At 46.2% G+C, this 19,371-nt stretch overlaps 7 protein-coding genes across 7 annotated transcripts; 3 read left to right on the top strand and 4 right to left on the bottom strand.

Moving 5' to 3' along the window:
• Window positions 1-199: 199 nt before the first annotated feature.
• MCYG_06415 (xanthine dehydrogenase) lies at window positions 200-4,462 on the top strand (the record flags this gene model as incomplete). Its single annotated transcript, XM_002844405.1, has 4 exons — window positions 200-430; window positions 499-702; window positions 764-2,724; window positions 2,785-4,462. 4 exons carry the CDS (start codon window positions 200-202, stop codon window positions 4,460-4,462), a joined length of 4,074 nt encoding a protein of 1,357 aa, XP_002844451.1.
• A 225-nt stretch (window positions 4,463-4,687) lies between these two features.
• Window positions 4,688-6,946, bottom strand: MCYG_06414 (conserved hypothetical protein; the record flags this gene model as incomplete). The annotated part of the gene is made up of 1 exon (XM_002844404.1): window positions 4,688-6,946. One exon carries the CDS (start codon window positions 6,944-6,946, stop codon window positions 4,688-4,690), a length of 2,259 nt encoding a protein of 752 aa, XP_002844450.1.
• A 1,861-nt stretch (window positions 6,947-8,807) lies between these two features.
• On the bottom strand, window positions 8,808-9,623 carry MCYG_06413 (conserved hypothetical protein; the record flags this gene model as incomplete). The annotated part of the gene is made up of 2 exons (XM_002844403.1): window positions 8,808-9,189; window positions 9,265-9,623. 2 exons carry the CDS (start codon window positions 9,621-9,623, stop codon window positions 8,808-8,810), a joined length of 741 nt encoding a protein of 246 aa, XP_002844449.1.
• A 1,329-nt stretch (window positions 9,624-10,952) lies between these two features.
• Window positions 10,953-11,879, top strand: MCYG_06412 (uncharacterized protein; the record flags this gene model as incomplete). The annotated part of the gene is made up of 2 exons (XM_002844402.1): window positions 10,953-11,211; window positions 11,293-11,879. The coding sequence occupies 2 exons, from the start codon at window positions 10,953-10,955 to the stop codon at window positions 11,877-11,879; spliced, it is 846 nt and encodes a 281-aa protein (XP_002844448.1).
• Window positions 11,880-12,786: 907 nt separating this feature from the next.
• Window positions 12,787-14,806, bottom strand: MCYG_06411 (P-element somatic inhibitor; the record flags this gene model as incomplete). The annotated part of the gene is made up of 5 exons (XM_002844401.1): window positions 12,787-13,137; window positions 13,213-13,370; window positions 13,426-14,352; window positions 14,409-14,642; window positions 14,764-14,806. The coding sequence occupies 5 exons, from the start codon at window positions 14,804-14,806 to the stop codon at window positions 12,787-12,789; spliced, it is 1,713 nt and encodes a 570-aa protein (XP_002844447.1).
• Window positions 14,807-15,295: 489 nt separating this feature from the next.
• MCYG_06410 (aminotransferase class I and II) lies at window positions 15,296-17,067 on the bottom strand (the record flags this gene model as incomplete). Its single annotated transcript, XM_002844400.1, has 9 exons — window positions 15,296-15,583; window positions 15,651-16,074; window positions 16,126-16,139; window positions 16,170-16,344; window positions 16,396-16,468; window positions 16,521-16,626; window positions 16,687-16,771; window positions 16,848-16,916; window positions 16,994-17,067. 9 exons carry the CDS (start codon window positions 17,065-17,067, stop codon window positions 15,296-15,298), a joined length of 1,308 nt encoding a protein of 435 aa, XP_002844446.1.
• An 837-nt stretch (window positions 17,068-17,904) lies between these two features.
• Window positions 17,905-18,755, top strand: MCYG_06409 (uncharacterized protein; the record flags this gene model as incomplete). The annotated part of the gene is made up of 3 exons (XM_002844399.1): window positions 17,905-18,112; window positions 18,294-18,381; window positions 18,545-18,755. The coding sequence occupies 3 exons, from the start codon at window positions 17,905-17,907 to the stop codon at window positions 18,753-18,755; spliced, it is 507 nt and encodes a 168-aa protein (XP_002844445.1).
• Window positions 18,756-19,371: the final 616 nt, after the last annotated feature.

Genomic DNA, 19,371 nt, shown 5'->3' with positions numbered 1-19,371 from the left:
AGCGCTTAACGAAAGCAGATAAGCTTAAGATAACCGCGCTGAGAGATGAAAACCACTTTTGGCCTGAAGAATTCCTTGTCCATGGCTATACAGGTTCGCCTACAAGCCGACTCGTTAGTCTTGCTGCTGTCAGATCTGCCCTAAACAAAGCAGTTTGACACCATTATTCTTCCTTTCTCTCTTTCTCTTTTCATTCGCCATGGCTCCAGCTGTAGTGGAAACGCCACAACCACCACCTGCAGCAACAAAGGCCTCATTAGCTACCGTGACAGAGTCGTATGACGATACGCTCCGGTTCTATCTAAATGGCACAAAAATTATACTTGACTCTGTTGACCCAGAGGCTACCTTACTAGAGTACCTTCGAGGAGTAGGACTTACGGGCACAAAGCTGGGATGTGCCGAAGGAGGGTGTGGTGCATGCACAGTGGTAAGTCTGGGAGCCTTCACCATATTAAATACTGCTAGGAGTTCGTGCTAATAATTAATGCTTACTAGGTTGTCTCGTACCGCAATCCTACCACGAAGAAAATATACCATGCCTCCGTAAACGCATGTCTGGCACCCCTTGTCAGTGTCGATGGAAAACACGTTATAACGGTGGAAGGGATAGGAAGCTCTAAAAATCCACATTCGGTCCAACAACGAATAGCTGTTGGAAATGGTAGCCAATGTGGCTTCTGTACACCGGGAATAGTCATGGTAGGCACAGGCTGCGGCTGCAAGGGTACTAAAACCTTGGAAGACTGACTTTTATGCGCAGAGCTTATATGCATTACTAAGAAATAATCCTACCCCTTCCGAACTTGCTATCGAAGAAGCATTCGATGGTAACCTTTGCCGATGCACCGGATACCGCTCAATCCTCGATTCTGCTCAATCATTTTCCACTCCATCATGCGCCAAAGCTCGAGCGAACGGGGGCTCAGGATGCTGCAAGGAGAACGGTGGAAGCTGCAATGGCGGTGCAAAGAATGGGGATTATGACGATACAATACAAAAATCTATTGCTAAATCGTTCGACTCCCCAGATTTTATCCCCTACAGCCCGGAAACCGAGCTCATATTCCCACCACCACTCCACAGACATGAATTCAAACCATTAAGTTTTGGTAACAAAAAGAGACGGTGGTATAGACCTGTGACCCTACAACAGCTGCTGGAGATAAAAAATGCATATCCAGAGTCCAAGGTCATAGCAGGAAGCTCTGAAACCCAAATTGAAATCAAATTCAAGGCCAGACAGTATACACACTCGATATATGTTGGCGATATTCAGGAGTTGAAACAGTACACTTTCACCGATGACTATCTAGACCTTGGAGCAAATGTTTCGCTTACCGATCTAGAGGAGATTTGTGACGAAGCTGTTAAGCGGTATGGACCTGTCAAGGCACAACCATTCGTCGCCATCAAGAAGCAGATTCGATACTTTGCCGGGCGACAGATACGGAATGTGGCATCACCAGCTGGAAATATAGCCACGGCTTCCCCAATCTCTGATTTAAACCCGGTGTTCGTCGCAACTGGCACGATTCTTTTCGCCAAATCGCTGAAGGGGGAGGTAGAAATACCAATGGGCCAGTTTTTCAAAGGATATCGAACAACTGCATTACCCGCTAATGCTGTTGTTTCAAAGTTACGCATCCCTCTGGCTCAAGAGAGGGGCGAATATCTACGGGCGTACAAGCAGGCCAAAAGAAAGGATGATGATATTGCCATTGTGAACGCTGCATTGCGCGTGTCATTATCTGATTTAAACATTGTTACAAGTGCGAATTTAGTATATGGTGGGATGGCACCAACAACGATACCTGCAAAGAACGCAGAAGCCTACGTTGTTGGGAAGAACTGGGCAGACCCTGCAACAATTGAAGGTGTAATAGATGCCCTTAGTGAGGATTTTGACCTTCCATCATCAGTACCAGGCGGCATGCCTACTTACCGGAAAACCCTTGCTTTTAGCTTCTTCTATCGATTTTATCATGATGTCCTTTCGTCTATACAAGGTGTCCAGGTCCACTGTGAGGAAGATGCTGTACCAGAGATTGAACGGGCGTTATCATCCGGGGTTAAAGACCATGGTGCAACGGTTGCATACACTCAAAATGTTCTCGGGAAGGCAACACCTACTGTCTCCGCATTACTGCAAACGACAGGAGAGGCTCAGTATACGGACGACATTCCAGTACAGAAAAACGAACTATTTGGATGCCTCGTCCTTTCGAACAAAGCACGAGCTAAAATCATCAGCGTCGACTTCACTCCAGCTCTGGATATACCTGGTGTTGTAGACTTTGTGAGCGCCAAAGACCTTTTAAATCCCGGATCCAACTGGTGGGGGGCACCAGTTGCGGATGAAGTATACTTTGCAGTTGATGAAGTTATCACCGATGGTCAACCTCTTGGGATGATTCTTGCCACGTCTGCTAGGCTGGCTGAGGCAGGGTCCAGAGCTGTGAAGGTTGAATATGAAGTTCTTCCTGCTATTCTGACCATTGAACAGGCAATTGAAAAGAACTCATTCTTTAAAAACGTCACGCCAGAAATTAAAAAGGGAGATACTGAAGCAGCTTTTGCCTCTTCAGACCATGTCTACAGCGGTGTCTCTAGAATGGGAGGCCAAGAGCACTTTTACCTTGAAACTCATGCTTGCGTCGTCATACCAAAGCCAGAAGATGAAGAAATTGAAGTCTTCAGCAGTACTCAAAACCCTGCAGAAGTGTATGTTAAACCCCCTCCGAATCCAACAAAGTTACTCGTTTCTAACAGTTTATATTATAGTCAAGCATTCGTCGCCAAAATTACAGGCGTCGCAGAGAACAAGGTTGTCTGCCGAGTAAAACGACTTGGAGGAGGGTTCGGTGGTAAAGAGTCCCGATCTGTGCAGATAGCTGGTATATGTGCTCTTGCTGCAAAGAAGACCAAGAAGCCTGTCCGTTGTATGCTTAACCGTGATGAGGATATTGCTACTAGTGGACAGCGCCACCCTTTCCTATGCCATTGGAAAGTAGGCGTAAGCAAGGATGGTAAATTCCAGGCACTTGATGCAGACGTCTACGCAAATGGTGGACACTCTCAAGATCTTTCACTTGGAGTTGTTCAGAGAGCCCTTTCTCATATTGATGGAGTTTATATGATACCCAACGTTCACGTTCGCGGGTACCTTTGCCGTACAAATACGGTTTCGAATACTGCCTTCCGAGGATTTGGGGGTCCGCAGGGCATGTTTTTTGCCGAAACTTTTGTCTCTGAGATTGCAGATCATCTTAATATCCCAGTAGAAAAGTTGAGGGAGATTAACATGTACAAAGACAATGAGGAAACGCATTACAACCAGGCACTTACCGATTGGCATGTACCGCTGATGTATAAGCAGGTTCTCGAGGAGTCGAACTATTATACCCGCCAAAAAGCCGTGGAGGAATATAACAAAACCCATAAATGGTCGAAGAGGGGGATAGCTATAATACCCACTAAGTTTGGTCTTTCGTTCACAGCATTGTTCCTAAACCAAGCAGGCGCTTTGGTACACATATACCGTGATGGCAGCATTCTTTTAGCCCATGGGGGCACGGAGATGGGTCAAGGGCTTCATACCAAAATGGTCATGATTGCTGCTGAGGCCCTAAAAGTCCCTCAATCAAGCGTCTTCATATCAGAGACCGCCACCAACACCGTAGCCAATTCATCCCCCACCGCCGCTTCTGCAAGTTCTGATCTAAACGGCTATGCAGTGTTTAATGCTTGTGAGCAACTCAATGAACGGCTCCGTCCGTATCGAGAAGCAAACCCAAAGGCTACTATGAAAGAATTAGCAACATCAGCATACTTCGACCGTGTGAATCTTTCAGCACAAGGCTTCTACAAGACGCCCGAGATTGGATATAAATGGGGTGAAAATACAGGCAAGATGTTCTACTACTTCACACAGGGTGTCACCGCTGCAGAGGTGGAAATAGATGCGCTGACGGGAGATTGGACTCCGTTACGTGCCGATATAAAAATGGACGTGGGTCGTAGTATCAACCCATCCATCGACTATGGTCAGATCGAGGGCGCGTTCATCCAGGGACAAGGTCTATTCACAACCGAAGAAAGCCTTTGGCATCGTGCATCTGGGCAGATATTTACGCGTGGTCCTGGGACCTATAAGATACCAGGATTCAGAGATATCCCACAGGTGTTCAACGTTAGTCTTCTGAAAGATGTGGAATGGAAGGACCTACGGACTATCCAGCGGTCAAGAGGAGTGGGTGAGCCACCTTTGTTTATGGGTAGTGCAGTTTTCTTCGCTATTCGAGATGCGCTTAAAGCAGCCCGGAAGGAGTGGGGATCAGAGGATGTACTGCACTTGAATAGTCCCGCTACTCCAGAGAGAATCAGGATCTCTTGCTGTGATCCCCTTGTTGAACGGAGTCGGGTGGAGGACAAAGGTGATGGATTCTTTATTACTATTTAAGGTCTTATATGAAGATGGCTATTGGATTGAATGAATGATATTTTTATTTACATATTGAAATAGGTGCTGAATGATAATGAGGTCATGGGTATATTCTGCCTAATCCGTTGCCTTTGAAGGCTCTAGGTCTAGCTACATATTTAACCTGTAAACTCCCACCTACCGTACTCCGATGCTCCGTCAAAGAAATTAAACAAAGGAAAAACTATACATATAGTTTCGATATTAACCATGTTTCACATCGGTCCCATATTCAACTTGGCCATAGCTGCTTGTCCTCATGTCTTTCTGCAAAGCCATTTCATAATCTCTTTGGCCTGCATACCCAAGCTTCTGAGCCTGGTAATCTTCCTCATTGCTCGTTGTCGTTGGGTATATGGTTCCAGTGGCATTTGGTGTGGCACTGTACTTAGGAGCAGCACCGAGAGCCATGCCTGTACCCGCACCTCCAATTGCAGGACTATTTAGTGGAACGTCATGGAAATTGTTTAGTTCGATATTTGGAACAGCACGAGTACCGATGGCGGGAGGGTGGTATGTTGCATCAATACCACCATCACCACGTACTCTATCTCGACGCCAGGCCAGAGTCAGTACACGAATGAAGGCAATTAATAGGAGGAATAGCCAAAGACAAATGAGAGCAGTGGATATGAGTGCTTCTGTTTTAATCCCTGACTCCACGGCGTCAGTGACACGGATGACGGCGGAGCTAATCTTATCAGCAGTTTTGTCTCCAGGATTTGCGAGGAAGCTATCTGGGTTTGTTGCATTGTCATTGGAGATGCTCTCGATAGCGCCAAGCGAAAACATGTCTTCACGAACGTGGGGAAAGTCAACATGGGCATGATTAGAGACCCAGGTAAGGGCTTTCTGTATGCCTTCGATCTTAAGTCCGATAAGACAGTGGAGCACGTCTTGAATTGGGTCGTGGAGGATTGTACCACCAAAGGCTTTATCGAGTGCATCGCTAGTCTTCTCAACGAAGACATTGAGTGTCTCGTTTACAGGGCCTGTGGTCTGGTTGACCCATCCCAGGACCTTTTGGTTGATATCATTGTTCATATGGTCGATGGCTCCGTTGGTACCGACTGCCCATTGTTTAGATGCATTGTTGAGCGAATGAACCACTTGGTCAGCAAACTGGCTGACTTGGCCTGTAAGTGCGGGAACCTCCTTCTTAACCGCTTGGAGGAGAAGGTATTGACAAAGGCAGGCGAAGAGACCAGCAATTCCAAGAGAGAGAAGGAAAAGAGCTGGGGGAGATGTCACATATGCAACCATCCATCGGACGAGAACCTGTTTGCGACCAGACTGGAACCAGCTTGATATCTTCAGTCCACCAGTAGATGTGTAGGGGCGGGAGATAATATAAACCACATCCATTGGGTCATGGGCGTCTTTTCGTACTAAAAGGGAACGTTCCTTCATCCGTCGATATCGGCGGATTTCTCTCCATGTCATCGGAGCGCAAGCGGCAATTGCAGCAACAACAAGAACGCCAATGAAAATTTTTTGTGCGGTGCTAATGACCACCCTCAGGCCATCGAAAAAATTGCTAATACCGTTATCGTTGGTGCAGAAATTAAGCACTTCCCTTTCAGGAACCGGGAAAAGTGTGCGATCGAAATGGTAGTCAACGACAGTTTCGTTGATAAGTTTCTTCACTAGTTGGAATGGCTTTCGAATGACGGTATCAGCCATATCTTGGACCTCGTCAAATGTAGGAATTGAGGAGTTGATTTTGTCTAGCCCGTCGTTGATGGAAGATGGCAGTTTCAGATCGTTCAACTTGTTGATTTCACCGGAAATGTCTAGCGAAGGAATTTTATTGTTATCGCCAAAGATACTTGTAACCGTGTTGATTCCCTTTATGAATTCATTCACATCTTTTTGGAACCCATCGACGCCCTTGCTGATACCGGATCCAATATCATGTAGGGTCTTGTTCAGAAACTCTGTTGTATCCTCGATAACTTTCAAGGCGACATGTAAACTGCCGCGAACAACGAGAGTTATAAGGCAGAGGTATGTACTGGTCAAGACGTGAATGATAAAGAGAACAATTTCTTCCACACCAGTGACAACGAGGGACAGCATCGACATCAGTCCGTTAACCGCCTTCTCAACTCCTGAGGCAGTGAGCTCGTTAACGCCTTTAGACATGTAGTGAGGCATTGAAGCCATGGCGCTGCCCATAGATTCCACGCTAGTGCAGGCAGATAGAGCTTCTCGCTCCGCAGAAGCCATGTTGTGATCCAGCGAACCGACTGCAATAAGCAGCCTGACTAGCACAAGGAGAATGAGAACCGTCCATTTGTTGATCCAGACTTGCGAGAGTCGAGCTCTAAGGCCCAGGTATGGTGTGATGGCATCAGGGGGGGCAGCACCGCGAGATTCCTGTCCTGAAGACGGAGCATCATGAGCCCCATATGGAGGGAGAGTAGGGGTTCCTGACCGGGGAATAAACCGCGAGAACTGCATGATATCGGGTGTGATGCTTGTAATGTGAAGGTAAAGCGACCAGCGCGTGTTCAAAGTCGTAGGCCAGGCAGTTTAAAATCTGATGCTGAGATCAAGAAAGAAAGAGGTTGTAAAAGAGATAATATAAAACGTATTAGTAGAAGATGTAAGAGGACCCCAGAAGTAAAAGGAAATATGGTGGGGGAGAAATCTCAGGAAGAATAGGTTATTGTCAATCAATGTAAACCTGTATTAATGAATAATTCAAATGGACTATAGTGAGCGGGCAAAAGAGAGGGAGGGATATCTTCACTGTATATGCAAGAAATGATTAACACCAGTACAATGGAAACAATAAGGAAATAAGCTCTCCGCGTAATTCACATCAAGTGAACACGCATATGGTATATATGAATAGAGGAAGAAGACAAAAGGAACTAGGTGCTGCAGCAACACCTGAGCAGTATTTATCATTGTCAGTGGCCTAGTAAGCTTCCACCAGTCCATCACAAAGCCTATGCCATCTTCCATCTTTATCAGGGCGAGCCAAGCGGAAGCTATGATTCACTTCGCGCCCGAGTCCACCTCGTCCCACTGGCAGCAACCGTAAACAGCTGTCCACAAACAGCTCATGTCCATCTATCACGGCCTGTCTAGCCTTCTAATGACGGCGCGAGCAAACTTCATGAAGCTGAAGCTTTTCAAAAGGTCAAAAAACCAAAAATAGAAAAGAAAAGATTAAGATTGTCACGTGATGTTTTAAGTCCCTGAGGGGCAAGCAGATCCGAGACAGGCGATTGGTCGGTGATCAACTGACTAGTCCTAAAAGGGAACCTCGGCGGCTCGCAGAGCAAAGTCAAAAGGAACGACTTGATAAACATCAACAAGTAAAAGCGGTTGACGATGACGGGCGCTAACTGGGACACGACATGACAGGATGTGAAAGGCCTAAAGGTATGAGGGCCCTGCAGCGACTGGACAGGGCTTCACCTGGCAAGTGGAGTTTGTTTCAGCGTAATGAGCAGCTCTGAGCAAAGCAGTTCAGCATGAATGATTGTGGTTGAAACAACGACTACGACGACTATACACCTCGGCGGTTAGCTATCAGGGCCATGATGAAGTCGCTATGTTCGAGCACTTGACCCTCCAAGTGTTTGGCATGGCAGACTTGACACACCTTCTCTTACCGTACGGTTAAAACTACGTATCAACTTCGAGGATGCATGTGCATATCTGGCCTGCTCTTGAATCCTCTTACAGTCATTCCTGGTTTTTTAATACTAAGATGCTATCAGATTTTTAGATATATTAAAGTTTTAAGCAAGCTGAAAAGCCCCTACCCTAAATGCCTTACACTTAAGCCAGGACCCGAATGTAAGTTGTGGCCATGTTCATTATCCCAACAATGGCTGGATAGTCTGGGACTTTTAACAGTGTTGCTCCAGGTGACATAATTTGTGCAATGAAGGAAAATAATCTACGTATCTCAAGGCCGCTCCACTGAGCCAACCAGCTAGCGCCTAATTGAAGTTCTCAATTTTTCACCTTTCGATGGCAATACGATTATGTTGCCTCCATTCATCAGTTTAAGAAGATAAAAAACCCATTAATTAATTAAAACATCTGGAATTTATATAAGCTGCTAGGCTGCCTCAGTAACTAATTTACTTACTTAGAAGTCAAAGCATGCCAGAGAGGGCCCGGAGATCGCCCATGTAACATCTTCTTTGGAAGGCCTGAAATGTATTGGATAATTTGAATATCAACTGGGCTATATAACTATATAAGAAATAATACATAGTAAAAACAATCAACCAACTGATAATGAAAAGGACAGAACAAAAGAACAAAACAAAACAAATATATAAAGGTACTCGTCTGTTTAGTTTGCCTCCCCACCGCTATCATCCTTTATATTTTGGTCTTCAACCTTTGATTTCACGGAGTGAGCAAGCCATGCGCATCTATGTTCGAACTGAACCCAGACAACAATATCCTCTCCTTCGGAGTATTCTTCGATCTTACCTAAGTAGCCAAGGTCAATAGCACAGTATTGTACTTTCTCCTCGTTAGACTCAAACGTCTTCACTGGCACAGAGAGCGATGTCCGAGTGGTCTCTTTCACTTCTGGTAGTTCCAAAAGTCCGAGGACCTCCTGTATCTTCTCTGGCGATGTGAAGGGCCCAGAACTGGATATAATGATTGGATAGGTTGTATCGAGTAAGGCCCCTGTGCGACATGCCTTGCGAAAATCTTCCCATTCCCTGTTATCTGCTTTCAATGAGTAGGCTAGCAATGCACCCAATCTATCTCCATCAAACCAGATTGGCACAGCTTACCCATAAGTGAGATTTTTTATCCGAAAGAAATTCTCAACCACACAGTACTGCACTTTATCCTCTTCTCTGGGCTCAGCCGGTGGCACTATCTCATAATCCCGTAGTCTTACAGAAGAGATGACCTCCGGAGGTGATGGAAGACCAGCAATCTCCTGCAATGCCTGGGGTGATGTAAATGGGCCTGATTTTGTGATAAGAATGGGATATAACTGTTTCTTCACAGTTCCGTTGCGAACATCCTCCCAGTATGCTGTCCATGCGGCTGCCCTTGGGTGCCGGTATTCTTCCTCCAATGCCTTCTTTGCCTCAAACCTCGCCTTCGCGAACCATCCATATCCCATATCCTTCCGGTTTGTCATGGTGTCGCTAGCTTCGGGTCGAGTTGATTTGGGGAGGGTGTGGCGCCAGTTCCGGTTCTAATATCACAAAGAGAGGGTTGTTAACTGATAATATTCACGCAGTATAAAGTATATGTAGCACTAGCTGATCAAGTTGTGCGACAAAATTAGATGCAAATATCGATCACTAACGATGTGGTAGTTAAGGGAATATATAGTACCTGGGATCTATCAGCTTGTGAAATGATTTCTTCTTGGCAGCGGCTCGAGTCCGGCATCTCTGGCTAAATTCCGCCTATTACATTAAAGAAACATGCGTCCTTTTCATTAGTCACGTTCGATGAAAGAGGAGCACTAACACAATGCAGAGCAAGGTAAAAGCCTTGTAACTTGACTGTAAGGCTTGGAAGAACGGGATTACGCTTTATAGTAACTAAATAATGGTATCTAGGCTAGGAATATAAAGATATAGTTTAAATATAAAGAGTTATTCATTCTTTATAAAAGGATGCTAAGCCTTAGCGCTAAATACACTAACCACGTGACTAGACACGCGAAGCCCACTATAAATAGTATATCATGTGATTAGAGCTTAGAAATATGGACCAATAAAAACACGGCTCTGCTGGAATGTATAAGATTAAATTAACATTAACCAATAGAAGATATACAATAACTATTTTAGATGCAGTTGCTTCAACCTATAGGAACATTATTATTTAAATTTAGATTTGCGCGTCTAGAGAGTTTGAGATGTACTCAAGAGACAGGCACCTAAGTCGTCCTCCACGCCATTACTTTGCAAGCTTAAGGTAATGTCATATTTACTGAAAATCTGAGTCCAGAGCATAGGAGTCCCAACAAGTATCGAGCATGGGGATCTCCCAATATCCAGTCTGCTCAGCGCTTACGTGCAGGGAGAATCAATAATATATATTTCCCCATCCTGCCCCTTTTTAGTCTAAGAAAATGGTCTTGTCTAATACGTTGCGGCCATTAATGTATGAAGGTATTAATATGCAACTGTATATCCTAGTGGGCTCAACACTCTGCTATGTATAAAGCCGTTTTATCAGGGAATGAAAGACTGGGCCAGTCTCACTATGCAGTGGGTGTTTTGGGCCCCAAAGGGGAGTCCTGCTCACTGGATCTACAATAATCTCCAAGACTGAGATTAGACTGCCTCCGATGAGATATATAAACCTCCCCAGAGTCCTTTCTACAGGAACGAATTCCCATGCTTTCTCGACCATCAACTACTATCTCAGTAAGCAATCAACTCCCTCAGCCTCAGACTATACCTTTGAATTATCTCCCCAAACCACTGCACCGAATAAACCCTTTTCCAACATGACGACTCCAACTCTTTCCTTTGGTATTGAACTGGAGTTATACCTCAAACCAACATCCGAACCACTATTACAGCTCCTGGGATCCTCTGGGTTCTACACGAAGAATATAGACCAAACCCAGAAATTCGAAGCTGTTCGCAAAGTTATTGCTGCTATGCTGACGAAAAATTTTATCCCAGCACAAACAGATAAGACCCATGACTTCCGAAAATGGATCGTGGCTTCTGAGATACTCGATAAGATCGGAGGGGGACATTGTAAGCTCACGGCCTAAACGGGGGCAATATAGACCCAACAATCTAATAGATTATTATCTAATGGAGTACTTAATAACCTAGGCCCCTGTGAGATTGTTTCTCCTATCCTTTATACCGATCAAGCAGACTGGACCGAAGAAGTCGACGGTGTTTTCCGCGTGTTACGCGAACACTGCGATATAAAGCTCACCACCGGATGCGCCATGCACGTTCATATCGCTCCCACCCACGGCAAATATAGCATCGAACAGGCGTTAGCCGTTCTCAACGGAGCCCTCTATTACGAAGCCCCCCTAAAAGGAATGATGCCGGCTGATCGCAAGAAGAACCCATGGGCTGCTTCTAATGTAGAAAAGCTAACTGACTGTTCGTCTATGGTTAATCTGGTGTCTAAGAATACGTGGGCACCTGTCTTCGATCATTACGAAGTAAACAAGGACATTTTTCACCTTCGAGCAGTCTTGGGCGAAGCTGAACGGTATGTATCCTGGAACTTTTTAAATATAACTGATATTTGTGGTACCATTGAGTTTCGTCGTCCCCCTGCCGTGAAGGCTTCCGAAGATGCCAAACATTGGGCTGCTTTCGCCCTGGGATTCGTAGCCGGCGCAATTACAGTGGAGAATCGGAAGGAAATTGATAAGACAGATGATGGAAGAGAAGAATAAAAAACCAAGCGTGTTTGTTGAAAATGCACGTTTCATGCTAATCTATCCCTGATTACGGCAATCCAGCTAACATTCATATTCCTACAGGTCATCAGGTCGCGCCCCAATACTCCGACCAAACACAAATAGAACTGATGCCGAACATTACGCTGGAGTTTCTATTACCAGCCCTCAAGGCAATAGCCATTTTACTAACAAATTCCAGAGGCTTTAAGGCCTCAAATACCTGTGACATATACCTATTGATAGGAGCCTTTGTACAGTCTCTAAAGATCATCCGGGAGATCCTCCTGATGAACAAGAATAGGGTTTAAGATGCGATACTGGAGTGGAGATGGCAATGGTTACTTGTTGGCCCTTACGTGGACTTTCCTAGTCAATGTTTGTTTATCATTTATGTTTGTGTTTTGTGTGTGTTTTTTTTTTCGTCTTTTGTGCCATGTCAGAGTTGTTTCTGCTTTGAATTGATTGCTTGTTCCTGCAGGTGCTGGACACCTTAAACCATCTCTATTCTTACTAAACAGTGTTAACTACGTATTTTAAAGGGGCGGGGGGCTCAAGGTTAGGCGGGAAAGCATATAACTCAAGGAGTATTTATATATCGGTATGCTAGCATACGACTTCTAAGCCTGCGTGATATCCTATATATTGACTCTATTAGGCATCAGATGATATCAAATATCAAGGGTATGCGAAGTTTTCATTTTTGTTAGAGAGTAGCATTGAAGAAATATATAGCGATGTCATATCAGCTGCGTACACATCGTATGGATAATAAAAATGATCTTACTTCCGACCATTTAGTGCGCTTTTTTTAGGAACACGCAAAAGGAACAGATCCGTGGCGGTAGGGAATAAATCAAAACAGAGTGAAATAGAACCCAGTAACTCCAAAATATTCAGTAGGTTACGATACTCCGGGAGGCCCTGGCTGGTCTGATCCTGATGGAGGTGGTCCTCCTCCGCCTGGGTACTGCGGATACTGCTGCTGCTGCTGTTGTTGCTGTTGCTGCTGCTGCTGCTGAGCCATAGCAGCGTACCACATGGCCATGTAGTTTTCGTAGCCACCGTACATGGCATATGGGTCTGTTCCATCACCAACACCGGCTTGCATTGCCTGCTGCTGCTGCTGCTGCTGATGTTGTTGTTGTTGGTGCTGCTGTGAGTTGGAATCTTGAGAGTATGATTGCTGTTGTTGATATTGGGGCTGTTGGCTGTATGAATCATCACGCCTTGCGCCTTGCGAGCGGTTCTTCAGCTGTGCATCAATACCGTTAGAACCTCTGTATTATAAATATGTAAATAATTGGGTTGTGGTTATCAAAGTGCATACCGCGGCTTCGACCTTGGCCATTACAGCCCTCTTTGCAGCATCAATTGCAGTCTGGGAGCCATAGAAGGTAACCTCTCTCTCGGGCTCCCGACCAACAAGTGGCAATATGTTGATTTTACAGCCACTGAAACTCTGCAGTTCCCTTATGGTTTCTCCTCCTTGGGTCGTATGTTAGCAAAAATGTTAAACCAAACTATCAAAGTAGATGCCTACCCTTGCCAATGACCATGCCAACAGCCTCCTTTGGGATGAATATTTTGTCATTCAACTTATCACCGCCTCCACCTCCATTATCGGCGCTCATGGCTTGCCCTCTTGGCTCTCGTTGTCCCTGGTTCCCTGGTCTATTGTCGCTTTCCACGATACCTACTATGAGTTCTTTGGCACGCTGCATAGCCTGCTGGGATCCCGTCAAGGTAACTGGCCGTAGACCGTTAATGCTCTCTCCATCGCGAGCAATATTAATCCGACAGCCACTTCGTTCTGCGAGGTCTCTGACAGTCTCCCCCGAACGGCCAATTACAAGCCCAACTGTTCGATCAGGAACCATGATCTTCATAGAATCAGAGCCATCCCCGTCCCCAGACCTTCCACCGTCTTGACCGGACCGATCGGATGGCCGACCATCACCACGAGACTGGTTTCCTTCACTGACGACACGGTCTATCTCTGCCTTGGCCTTGTCTCTAACTAATTTGGAACCGGTTAATCTGTAAAGCCGGATAGTCTTGTTATGTTCGGCACTGTCAAGGAACTGGACGCGAGCACCCGTTTCATTTTCAATTCGCCGAAGATTCTCTCCCTGGCGCCCGATTATCAGCCCTACGTATTTGTTGTCTATCTCGATAGTCTCAGAGTTATCTTCTGGCCCAGATCCTCGGTTACGTGGGGGAGGAGATCTATCGCCAGCCTTTCTGTAATGTCTGTTCGATGAAGGGGAGTATGCGTCCGGTCTGGGTGAGGAAGACCTTTCTCGTGCATATCCACGGTCACCAGTGCCACGTCTATCTGCACCACGACGTTCGTCTCTGTAGGGATTGTACCCATCTCTAAACACATCTCGAGCGGTGGAGGTGCGTGGAGGAGTTCTTGAGGGTGATCGCGAGCGTCGGTGAGACCGGCCAGTGTCTCGAGTCTGTGCTAAAAAGAAGCTGTTAGCTACATTCTCCGAACGGCAGAGGGTAACAAACGCTCACCCTGAGTAGGTTTATATGTAATTCCCTTCTCTGCAGCGATTCCTCGCGCCTTTGCAATCGCATCTGCTATACTAACTGAACTAGTATTGACAGGCGCTGCGCCGCCAATGTTCAAGCTGCCAGTGCTATCTGGCTGTGGTAAGGCATAACCTCCAGCATTCGTAGACGGCGGAGCGGCACTCGATGGTGCGGCTCCAGTAGTATATTGCGCGCCAACAGCAGGCCGAACAGCAGCTAAAAAAACCGAAGAAAAAAAAAATTTCAAGTTGGTTAGCAAAATATGAAATAGCCCCAGCCTGGCGTAGCGCAATGCCAGAATGAAAGAAAGACAGAGCTGGATGGGGAGATGAAGTACCTAAAGCTGCCAGTATCTGTGATATATTCTGTTGATCACCCATATTTGTAGTTACTGCGATAGGCTGCGTGGCGTTGGAAGATAGTTAAGGATACCTAAGAAGTGTGCTCGAAGTTGATTTTTTCCGTATCAAACCCGTCGCAGGCGTTCAACTCGAGTCACCACGGATAATGATAGCCTCAGACCCCTGGGTGTCAAAGTCGAAAAAGAAAGGCTGGCGAGTAGCTCGTCCTCTTCGTGTTTTCTTTTTCTTTTCTCACTCTCTTTCTTTCTTCTTCACCAGGACGTTCTTCCTTTCCGGCGGTTGTTCGAGCAAGCTTCGTGCCGCCAAGCTCGAAGGGGCTAAGTTAGCCGCGGTAGTAGTTCGATAGCAAAATAGTAAAGAGGACGAAGCACCAGGTTGGTGTCTATTCCCAATTCTATTCACTAGGTGCTGTGTGTTTGAGTTGATAAGTCTAATGCTACGTGTAGCTTCTAGAGTGACTATCCTACAACGAGATAAATACATCGTATATAGTTACGGAGTAAGTTTCTACTGGATATACTTCTTCAGGCCACGGAGCCGCTCCTTGGCTGTTTCCAGAACATGGTCTGGCTTGCAGACAGCGAATCGGAGATAGTCTTCAGCGATGTGGGCGTTGGCGTCAGTGTAGAACTCCGTAGGTGGAATGGCAGCGACACCAACTTCCTTGATAAGGAACCAGGACAGTTTGAAATCGCGCGGCCGGCTGGCAACGTGAGGAGGGAAGGGGTAGTCGTTTGGGAACTTGACGCTTGCCATGTTGGCAAGGACGAAATAGCCACCCTCGGGATCAGAGTACTGGTTGAACACGTTAGCTCTGAGACAAACATGGTTAACAGGAGGTATTGTTTTTTTCTTCACGTACAGGAATTCCGAGCTCGTCGAATATCTCACAGAACCGCTCAACCTTCCCGCGCATCTCCTTCCGGCTTTCGTCCCAGAAGCCCATCTCATCTGCCTTTTCGAATCCAACGGCAGTCGCAAGCTGCAATGGCGCAACGCTACTGTAGCAGATTCGAGTGTGGGCGGCAGCAACATACTTGATCAGGTGTTCCTCACCGATGAGGTATCCGACACGCCAGCCAGTGGCATAAAAGTTCTTACCTGCAGAGCCGACGGTGAGGGTTCGTTTGGATACCTCGGGTGAAAGCGTGGCCATCCGGGTAAAAGGGACGTAGAATAGTCGATCGTACACCTCATCGGAGAGGATGATGAGGTTGTGTTTCACGCAGAGATCGGCTACCTTTTCGAGCTCCTCACGAGACATTACTTTACCCACGGGGTTATGGCTGGTATAGTTAGAATTTGTCAAATAGAAATAGAGTAATCGGGTTACTCACGGGGTATTGAGTACCTATTTACAAGTTAGCAAGAATCTTGAAACCTTGCGCGGCAAAATACATACAATCATCTTTGTCTTTTCGTTGATGGTTCTTTCCAACTCATCAAAATCAATGGTCCATGCTGACGCAGAAGATGTCTTCTGTGCTCCATCCTTCGGGGGATGAAGTGGAACATATCTAATCTTGCCTCCTGGCATCTCAATGTTGCTTATATATCTATGGCGCGCGTTAGCTTACCCTATACCACTGGAATGGCTTACTGCTTACTGGTCAAAGAATGGTTCAAATATAATAACCTCATCGCCGGGTTCAATGAAGCCCATGAAGGCACTCAGCATTCCTGGTCACTAGTGTCAGTGTGAGACGCGATGACAGACTTCTTCGGGACTTACCTTCATTGGCACCACTGGTGATGACAATCTCAGTGTTGGGGTTGAGTTCCCTTCCGAAAAACGGAGAGTAGGCATCGGTAATTGCCTTCTTCAGGCGTGGGAGCCCCTATACAATGCAATGAAACTGAGCATTCACTACAAAATCCACAAAGACAACTGATCCCACCTTTGTCGGAGCATACTGGTTAGATTCAACCGTCTGCACCGCCTCCTTGGCGGCATCCATAACATACTGCGGAGGGTTATAACCACTAATGCATCATTTAGAAACAAGCCCAAAGACAAGATTACGCCGCTCAACCACTAGGGTTAGAAACCAACACGTACAAGAACCCTTGTCCCATGTTCACGATTGGCTGAACCGGAGATGCAGCCGCGGCTTCATTGACAATTGACCTGTTTGGCGCAGCGTAAGTCTCCATAGACATCTAAAGCTAACAGCTTTATATATAGCAAACACACATCTCACATACCAAACATCCTGTCTCTGTCCTGCAACCCTCCTTGCGGGCTTAAAGGGCTCGTTGCTAACAGTTGTGGAAGACATGACGGCTTTTTGCTTATGAGGGGCACGGCTCTGTGACGGGGAGAGCGGGTTTAGTCCTGGATATGGTGCTACCGAACGGCGGATAGCTGCAGTTCCTCTCAGGAAAAGACGACGAGAGAGCATGGACGATGTGACAAGACACCGTCGGGGCAACGCAGCATGCAGATATTTCTATTACTTTTCTTTTTGATGTCGAGACAGAAAAGTTGATGCTTCGTTTGTAGTCAGTTTAAGGGTGATAAAAGTGCCAAGACCGCGGCAACTTCGGCCAAATGTGGATAGTTAGTATTAACCAACAGTCAACATACATTTACGATGAGTTATACGTTTTCTGTCGTGACTACTTGCTATGCATGCTGGCATCCGGTGAATGGGTACGGGACGTCACTGCTGGAGATTCACTGCTCTGTGTGGGCTGTCAAAGCATGTCTCCGTATTCAATGAAATACCCGCCTGGCGGTGACGCAGGAGCTTCACTTCATACAGAGCAGCTCAGATATATAAGAGTTTCTCTTCTTGTTTATTCCTCTTCTTCCTGCTTCCTTAATATACCAGCGTCAAACCATTATCATTAAAGCCATAAGTTATACCCTCTAGGCCACTGTGGCTTTTCCGACGGAGAATGAACCCAAGATACTATATTTAAGAAACCAGTACAGCGGAGAAATAACCAAGGGCCGAAATATGAGGTTGAACTGCTAAATATGCCTTTTCCCTGTAGTGAAATGCCATGTTGGAAAACAGTTTGAAACTACCTTTATAGTCAGTCTATTTTGGTAGCATGTCTTGGTTATGTCCGCTCGAACGTGTCGTGGCTGATGTTAGTTCGACCTCACCATGCCTACGTTGTATATTAAGCCGAAAGCCGCCAGGGGACTGCAAATGCTTGAGAGCGCAGTGATGTTAACGAGTGGCAGTTCCGTTTGCCCGTTGCGACACTCTCCGCTGTTCTATACTCATGTTATTTTCATCAAACGAGCTTTGGCAGCCGATGGCAATAGCCAATCGCCTAGGCTCACGCAAAGAGTAAAGGCAGTTGATGAATGTATAATAGCCCAGTCCAGGTTTGCAACCTTGAGTCGAAAATAAGAGAAATTGTCAAAGTATAACCAGTCTCTTTGCCGCCAATTGGTGCGGGCTCACCTTTTCGGTCGAATGGCAGATTCTGACAGAAATCAATCCGGCGATCCAAGACTGAAGAAATGGAGCAAACCAATTTCAGGTAGCGCGGGCTGGTGGTTTGGCGCGGGCTAATGGTGCCCGTGAGAAGGATCTTACTTTGGGACGGGCAGTCCCTAGTCCCTCGTCTCGAAGGTAAGGAGTTACGGCTCTTTCTGGTGGCCAATGCCCCCTATTGGGCTCTGCGGATATGGGAGAGGGGGGGCTAGAGGAGGAGCAGCGGGTGCGAAAGGGCATCGAATACGGAATGGAGAACATGAAAGTGAAATACTCATACAGCTAATCTCGCGAGTTCTAGTGCTCCGGGAGAGGCACACTATTACGCCCTTAATTTCAAAATGCTATCTTCACTCACCGAAATGCACGTTCATGTCTCTCCATTGGGTGAAGAACATGCTCCTTTTTGCATTATGCCTGTCACGACTCTATTACCCTCTCCCTATATAGATGGAGGACGCCTCGCAGATGCGGGAGTCCGTTCGTTTGCGAATGGCTGTCTGGTCACTTAAAGAGGCTAATATCCTATCCCTTGGGGCCTTGGTGCTTGGCTTAGGCGGTTTTGGATGGAACTTTGGCGGCCCCATCTGCCTGCTATTTTACTCTTCTGATTACTCCGGTATATATGGATTCCTCCGGTATTCTGCCCTTCTAATATCTTACTCTTTCACTTATTATCTTCTATCTAGCTCCTTTGTCTTTTCACCACCTCATTCCCTCTTGTAATCTATTTCTTATCACGAGGCCTTTCTTAAGGGCAACAATAACCAATATGTCTTCTTTTAATTGTATATTCTCTTGATACGAACAGTTTAGTCAAATTTTATCTGTCTGTCACGGATGCTAGATACGCAGCCTCTGCTCCTATCGAAGGGACTACGTGCAAGGAGTCAGTATCTATTCTCCTTGTCACGTCGCCCGTCCGTCTTTCTACCAAGACACCCAACTTCTCCCTCCTCCTTCGCGTCGAAAGCACTAACTTAGTTAACTAACGCGCGGTAGTTAAAGTAGCCCAATATTTAAGCTTAAAATAATGTTTAGTTGTGCCTAGCGAACTTTGCCAGCTTCACCTTCACGACTTGCAACTCACTACTCAGCTTCTCGACCGCGTTTTTTAAAGCCAATAAA

This window comes from Microsporum canis, genomic scaffold (genome assembly GCF_000151145.1).
Source record: "Microsporum canis CBS 113480 supercont1.6 genomic scaffold, whole genome shotgun sequence".
Taxonomy (NCBI): Eukaryota; Fungi; Ascomycota; class Eurotiomycetes; order Onygenales; family Arthrodermataceae; genus Microsporum; species Microsporum canis.
This window is presented reverse-complemented; position numbering and strand designations above follow the sequence as displayed.